The sequence below is a fragment of the Poromitra crassiceps genome (genome assembly GCF_964638095.1).
Source record: "Poromitra crassiceps genome assembly, chromosome: 3".
NCBI lineage: Eukaryota > Metazoa > Chordata > Actinopteri > Beryciformes > Melamphaidae > Poromitra > Poromitra crassiceps.
The window spans coordinates 10,480,207-10,488,146 of NC_139625.1; the positions used below are offsets into that span (position 1 = coordinate 10,480,207).

A 7,940-nucleotide genomic window follows, 5' to 3' on the forward strand; every position below is an offset into this window, starting at 1 on the left:
GACTGCTGAGGTTATATTTGTTCACTATATCCAGGGCTATGATCTCATAGAGACTGACCCAGAGACTGCTGAGGTTCTATTTGTTCACCATATCCAGGGCTATGATCTCATAGAGACTGACCCAGAGACTGCTGAGGTTCTGTTTGTTCACCATATCCAGGGCTATGATCTCATAGAGACTGACCCAGAGACTGCTGAGGTTGTGTTTGTTCACCATATCCAGGGCTATGATCTCATAGAGACTGACCCAGAGACTGCTGAGGTTCTATTTGTTCACCATATCCAGGGCTATGATCTCATAGAGACTGACCCAGAGACTGCTGAGGTTCTATTTGTTCACCATATCCAGGGCTATGATCTCATAGAGACTGACCCAGAGACTGCTGAGGTTCTATTTGTTCACCATATCCAGAGCTATGATCTCATAGAGACTGACCCAGAGACTGCTGAGGTTCTATTTGTTCACCATATCCAGAGCTATGATCTCATAGAGACTGACCCAGAGACTGCTGAGGTTCTATTTGTTCACCATATCCAGGGTTATGATCTCATAGAGACTGACCCAGAGACTGCTGAGGTTCTATTTGTTCACCATATCCAGGGCTATAAATACAGCTCTATCTGATCCTTGGTACAAGTTTCCCTTTACACACTACCTGGCACACCGAGATGCTATCAGCTGTTCTCTCTCCGGATGGTAGAGAGAGTTCCACATTAAAGGCTATGAGGCAGACAGGGGCCTCAGTCTACAACTGAGTTTATTCAACTAGGTGTTTTAACCCCTGTGTTCAAGGTCACTGTTGTTGTTTTCAACAGTTGTTGGACTTCCTATAGTCCAGCTATTCTGATTAGTGGTTTAGGTTGACATCTTTCTATAGTCGCATTCTGATTAGTGGTTTAGGTTGACATCTTTCTATAGTCGCATTCTGATTAGTGGTTTAGGTTGACAACTTTCTATAGACGCATTCTGATTAGTGGTTTAGGTTGACAACTTTCTATAGACGCATTCTGATTAGTGGTTTAGGTTGACAACTTTCTATAGACGCATTCTGATTAGTGGTTTAGGTTGACAACTTTCTATAGTCACATTCTGATTAGTGGTTTAGGTTGATAACTTTCTATAGTCACATTCTGATTACGGTAGTGGTTTAGGTTGACACCTTTCTATAGACGCATTCTGATTAGTGGTTTAGGTTGACAACTTTCTATAGTCACATTCTGATTAGTGGTTTAGGTTGACAACTTTCTATAGATGCATTCTGATTAGTGGTTTAGGTTGACAACTTTCTATAGACGCATTCTGATTAGTGGTTTAGGTTGACACCTTTCTATAGTCACATTCTGATTAGTGGTTTAGGTTGACAACTTTCTATAGACGCATTCTGATTAGTGGTTTAGGTTGACAACTTTCTATAGACGCATTCTGATTAGTGGTTTAGGTTGACAACTTTCTATAGACGCATTCTGATTAGTGGTTTAGGTTGACCACTTTCTATAGACGCATTCTGATTTTTATTAAACCTGATTCTGGTAATAACGTTATTCAGCATCGAATTCAAGATAGCTAAAATGTGTTGTTGACAATCAGGCTGTGCCGTCTATTAACTAAGTTAAACCATCTAAGCTAATTGCAGCTATCTGAATACATAGCTATTGTTTCAACAGGCTAATAACAGAAACGTTTGCTGGATACTCAACACCCAGTGTCTAGTAGTCTTTGGTCAGTGGTTTTCACTAGATGGAGGGCAAACACAAACACTTGTGTCTCCGCTGATGCAGGTGTTTCCCACAGATTCAGAACACTGTCTGCACGAGGAGGTTATCTTCTGCCTTATGACTTCACACTGTGGGATATGTCACTATGTCACAGTGTTTCACCACATCAGCATCATGGGCGTACTGTTAGGCATACAATAGATGACTAAATAAAACTATAGTTATTATGATTAAATGACAACAATAGCCATTCTGGTAGAAAATACATATTTGTATCATGAGAATACTTTGAATTGAATTAAACTGAATCGTAACATTTTGAGATTAATCAAATCATATTGAATAAGTTCAATCTGTATCGAATTTTCTTTGTGCCCCTAAAATTCAATGTGTTTTTCATCCACGTGTGCTCCTTGGAGGGAAAACGGTTTGCGTAGCCTTTTTGCGTACCCTGCAAAAATCATCCAATAGCAGATGACAATTTCAGTAGCATTCTTTTTAACACATTCACTGCCAGCCGTTTTTTCAATACTGTAGGTAGCTTCTGCCAAGGTTTTTTTTTTAGGATTCTGGCTCATCTTTCAAGAGCCGAGGATTATTTTCTGCTAAGATTTTGTGAACACAAAATATCTCAAAAGAACTAATAGAATGTGTGCTTTCTCTGTCTAAAGAGTTAGTTTGTAGAGTTAGTAGTTATGTAGACATTAGCAGTTGAATACAGCATGGTTTCAGCGTCTGAAAATTTAAGCTGAGATAAATGGCTTTTTGTGAAATTCGATAGAACAGTCACTTTAACCATTTATTTTTGGCGTAAGACGTCAGACATCTAAACAATAGTTTTGAACAGTAATTTCCTCCATAGCAGCAGGAAACCCCCCTCTCCTTCAAACTCCTCCCTCCGTGTGTGTTTTCCTCCTCCCTCCGTGGCTGCAGCGGTACAAGCGAGGCTCTGCCTGTCTGTGCTGCCTGGCTGCTGGCGGCCGCTCTTTGGGCGAGTCTGCATGGGGCTCGTTCGTTTCGGTTGTGAGCTCAGCTGGAATGAAGCTGCGTGCGATTGTGGGCTTTCTGCCGGTGTTTCAAAGTGTGTTGCACCAATAATCTATTATGCAAATTTGCAATCCCCCACCGCCAGCTCCCAGCGCGAAAGCGAAAAGTGTTTTCGCCAATCCATTTTACAGTATGAGAATGGTTTCCTCGCGCGTTCCCCTGCAGTTTTGGCTCGGCTTTTTCTAGTCTGGAGAGCACTGTCGCCACTTAGTGGGTCGGTGGAATGGGTTGTACACGTTCGGTGGCTCCCATATTTATATAGGAGATGTAAAAGGGTTAGATCAACGTCCCACCGTCAATTTTTTTTTTTTTTTTTTTTTTGACGAGTTGACTCGCCATTGGCAGTCAACCGTTGGTTTCTGCTTGACGAGTTGACTCGCCAATGGCAGTGAACGTGTTAACAGTAGATGCCCGGCTTTACACAGCTTTGACTTTGTTGTTTAGTTGGTTGTTAGTAACAGTTCTAGGAGTATAAATGCTGATATCCGGGTATCACATTACCGTGTAAGTCATACATGGGCAACATACGGCCCGTGGGCCGATTGCGGGCCGCGGGCGCCCCCTGTGTGGCCCGCGATGGAATTGCCAAAAAAAATAAAAATAAATTACAGTGCACCTGAACGCAACATGCAAGATACCCGCTGAATAAGTGTCCAAATGTTCATGTCATTCTGGCCAATACTCTTCTGTTATAGCATTTCAGTCTGGAATATGGAATATCTTTCAATAATATTTATGACTAAAAAGGCTAAAAGTAATCTCATGTGTAAGAAATGACTGTTCTACATTGAAGTAGAAATTTAAATAATTAACTTGTTGGTTTTGGATTTATTTAGCTTCAAGAGTGCATTTTTGTTCTTGTGTGACCCTCAACACAGGCTTTGAGAATCCCAGGCCACTTACTGATACTTAAATGCTTAAATTAGCCCACTCATATTCTGGTTTATTTCAAGAAAAACATTTCGGCTAGTGGAAATTCGAATTGGCTGGTAACTTTAAAATCTAGCAGCCATATTGGCAGGTGGTGAAAAAAGTTAATTTCAAGCCCTGCAGGGAGAGCAGGTAGTGACATAGGAGTGAGTGAGAAAAGGATCAAATATTGGTGGTTAAGACTGAATAATGACATCACAACTGTTAATTTAAAATGAGTTATTCCTCTAAACCTGGCTTCAAATGCCCAAAATTTTTCGCGCTGGCGCCGTTCAGCCCTCAGCAAAAACTGGTAGCGAGGAAATTTTTTTGTGGCCCTCTCTATCATCAAAGTTGCCCATCCATGGGTTATGGCTAGGGCTGGGTCGGTTTGAAAATTTTAAAACCGGTTCGATATTGCCGTCTAAACCGGATCGAACCGGTATACCGATTTTTTTTGTAATTATTATTATTATTATTATTTTTTTTTTTAAGCAGGGCTCCCGAGTGTGGCCCATAACTGTCTGTAGTGCAACTTCAGTCCACCTGATAGCGATAATACACCTCTAAGCTGGTATTGTCAACCAGCAATGATACTGAATAAAAAGAAGCAGGACACCTGTGTAACAAACACACCCTGTATTTATTTCTCATAACTATTCAGCTTAACTTTTCTTCAAACATCAACATAATAAACAAAATAAGACTTTTGCATACTAGTGCAACTTGAGAAGAGGCTAATACGAACAATAGTGCAATCAGAATGGACTGGCAAAAAAAAAAAAAAAAACTTTTATTTTATTTTTTATTTTAGGTTTTTTCGGTTCGCACGTGATCAAACCGGTTTGGGCTCGTACACCGAACCGAACCGGTAAAACTGGAAATCGACCCATGCCTAGTTATGGCATGACAATATTTGTTCGGCCCCGCCCCCCGGCAACAATCTGGGTTTCTCATGTGGCCCCCCATGAAAAATAGTTGCCCACCCCTGGTGTAAGTGAACTACAATGCTGTCACAGATGGGGGTTCATCAGGTATTTTACATACGTACGTTGTGTTGAGTTGCCATGGGGACGCAATGAGCTGCTAAGATTTAGGTTAGTGGTCCAAATCCTGTGTTCATTCATACAGGTCAAAAGACACAGCAATGCACCAGCTCTCACAGACTCACCAGGCTAAATGAAATGTCAGTGGATGAATTGGAACTAACCCTTTAACAACTTCGAGCAAGGCAGCACTGCATCATAGAACCATCGGTCTAAATCAAAATGAATGAATATGGGAACTATTGACAGAATATGTGCATTCTTGCCTTCTTTGAAGGGAACAATTACCTATTGTTTAGCTATAGTTGAGGGCACTATTTCGTCATTCCAGGTAACTGTTTAGGAAATGTTTGATTTATTTTTATTCGCTTTTTATTCATTTATTCTATCGAAATGATGTTGAATTCATTCTGTTGAGGTAATGATTGGGAGAACTGTTTGTTTTTATTAAGAGAACGACCTGTCTGCACCTACAGCATGTCCATAAGAAGACCTGAGAGAAAAAGGAGAAAAGGAAGATAATCGAGCGAGAGAGGAGGTGGACTTGGGGGAGGAGCTGGTTTTAGTGGGGACCACCCCATAATCACGGAGACCACCTTCCCACCACCCCTAAATCCATTACGTCAGATGCCATATATCACTTTTTAGTATACTTCCCACGTTCAACCTGATTCCGCGTCAGCATGGATACCTTCTTCCGACGTCATTTCCATCGTCGCCAAAAACGACCGTGCCATCCCACTGCCACCGCCCATCGAACCAGTCCTGCTGTTCAGGCCAGTAAAGCCAGGAGGCGCTCTAGTGTCGGCCTGCCCTCGGTAACGTTAGCACAACGCAGACGCTCCTCCTCCGTCGTCGGTTTACCTCCGGCGTATACGGACCAACGCAGGCGCTCCAGTGTGGGCTTACTGGTAGCCAGCGGACCAAGGCGACGGTCCAGTGTCGGCTTAGGGCTCGCCTACGCAAGAGGAGTTGGCGAATCGGCAAGAGGAGGTGTGCCTCCGTTCAAAGCCCACTATGCTCGTCGTCGGTCCAGCTCCGTGGCCGTCTCCTGCGTGCACCGAGGGCTGGCAGTGCGCCGCCGGCGTGCCCCCAAACTGAAAACCATCCAGCAGCATTTGCTCGGACCCTCGATGTTGCTAGCTAGCTTGGTCCAAATGGGGAGGGAGGTGGAGGAGCGGCCGGAGGACGAGGAAGACAGTCGAGACACCTCTCTGTGCTCTTATTCCGAGTCGGACGGAGAGGCAGGGAGCGATGGAGAGATGGAGGATGACGACCGACTGGATGCGACCCACATTCGATTGGCCCAGGCAGTCACCATGGAAACTATTAACCCTCGCCCTCTGCTCCGCCCCCCTCGCTGTCTGAGGCGGAACTCCTCCCATCTCCTTCCGGCAGATGCGGTCTATCAGAGTAGCGCAACGGCTTACGGAGTTTACGGCCAATACAGTCGCCGACAGTCAAGTCAAGCGTATCGGACTTTGAACCACATCATCCAGGCCACCGCAGCCAGCCCCAGTCTCCCTCAGTTGACTTGCCCAGGTGTGAACTCCGGGCCCGGGGCTAGACAGACAGATCTGTCCCGCTACGGGTCTCTGCTCCATAGAAGCTGCTCTTCACCAGCGGGGCAACGAGAGGGAGCGATATACTATGACCCTAATTTGGATACATGGGACAACTTCATGTTGTATGTAACCACACGCACGCACGCACGCACACGCACGCACGCATGCACACACGCACACGCACACACACACACACACACACACACACACACACACACACACACACACACACACACACACACACACACACACACACGGAATGGGTCTGTGCCATACGTTGGTGTGTCTGTGTATTTCCACACAGTGGTTGGTAATTGGCTAAGCAGAAGAAATGGCAGCTAACTTATAATTTTGTTGTTACTTTTAGCTTCACTTCACTGGCAAATAATGACAAATCTCGCTACATTTTAGGTCTATTTTAGGCCCTGGAAAAGTCTTAAAATGACTTGATTTAGCTCAAATCTTGTGGTTTGGTTTTCCAGTGAGAAATTAATTTCTATGCTTATTTCTGCGGTGAAATTGTCTTACATTCATACATAGTCATTTTATCCCGCTTTGAAAAAGGTCTTAAACAGTAACTTAACACCAAACCAAATGTAATGGTAAAAAGTTATAATCTCGAAGATTTCCATTTCGTCCTCTTTGGCGACACCTATGGCGATGAGTGGTAATTGCAGGTGAGATCCAAACAATCTGTGTGACTACAGACAACCAGTCCATAAATACTGCAATACTGAAAATCCTAAGGCTTCTGTCAATGGGCCATTATATGCTGAATCACCCTTGTGTTAAGTGAACTCACTAAGGGTGTATTCACACCTGTAGGTCGTTTGCTTTGTTCCGATTCAGGTACTTAATTGATACAATTGTTGCATTTGTGCCTTGGTTCGTTTGTGTTCACACAGCCACAAATCAAACGATCCAAATAGTATTGTCAAACTTCCTGGATTGGCCAGCAGACACTCTGATAGGCTAATAGCCTCTCGGGATGGACAAAATAATTCCCAGAGATTTTCCTGTATGATTATAAAAATGCGTTTTGTTAGACCTACATTGTAGGCTATGTTGGGCGTGCGCCGTGCGAGGAGAGAGAGAGAGAGAGAGAGAGAGAAAGAAAGAAAGAGGGAGGGATCGGGAGAGGGAGAAAGTTCTTTATTTATTTATTAATGTATGCTATGTAGCCTGTATGTATTTATTTAGCCTATTTAGGCGATAGAGATAGAAGATCAAAGACCCTCGCAAATTCTGCTATTAGGCTATCACGGAGATGAGGATTAGCCGAGACATACCGGTAGGCTATATTAACACCTGTCCTGTCAGGAATAAAATATTAATAAATAATTTAATAATAACGGACATTTCGAGGAAGACATGCAATCAGTCTCATTGTCTGATTGAACCAGACAATCTTATCACAAAGAAGGCTGGCTCTGATTACCACGATTTGTTTTCATTTATTGAATGGAGACCAGAGAGAGGGAGGGAGAGAGGGAGCAGCACCCGCTGCGCAGCAGCACACCGCACACAAAATACAGGCAAAATCCGTAGAGATTCAACACATTAACGTTGCTTCCCATGGTCCGAGGTAAGTTGATTGAGTTCAAACTGCTGATGTGATGATCCAAAAATCCCCCAAAGTTTATCATGCAAGTCACAA

At 43.5% G+C, this 7,940-nt stretch overlaps 1 protein-coding gene across 1 annotated transcript in view; it reads left to right on the forward strand.

Annotated features, from left to right (window-relative positions):
- Window positions 1-5,401: 5,401 nt before the first annotated feature.
- LOC310772958 (diacylglycerol kinase zeta-like) overlaps window positions 5,402-7,940 on the forward strand; it is a gene marked incomplete at both ends in the record, with an annotated part of 167,655 nt that continues 165,116 nt past the window's right edge. The window contains one exon of the mRNA XM_083632913.1: window positions 5,402-6,405. Coding sequence (XP_083489039.1) covers window positions 5,402-6,405 — 1,004 coding nt within the window. The remainder of the gene's footprint in view (window positions 6,406-7,940) is intronic.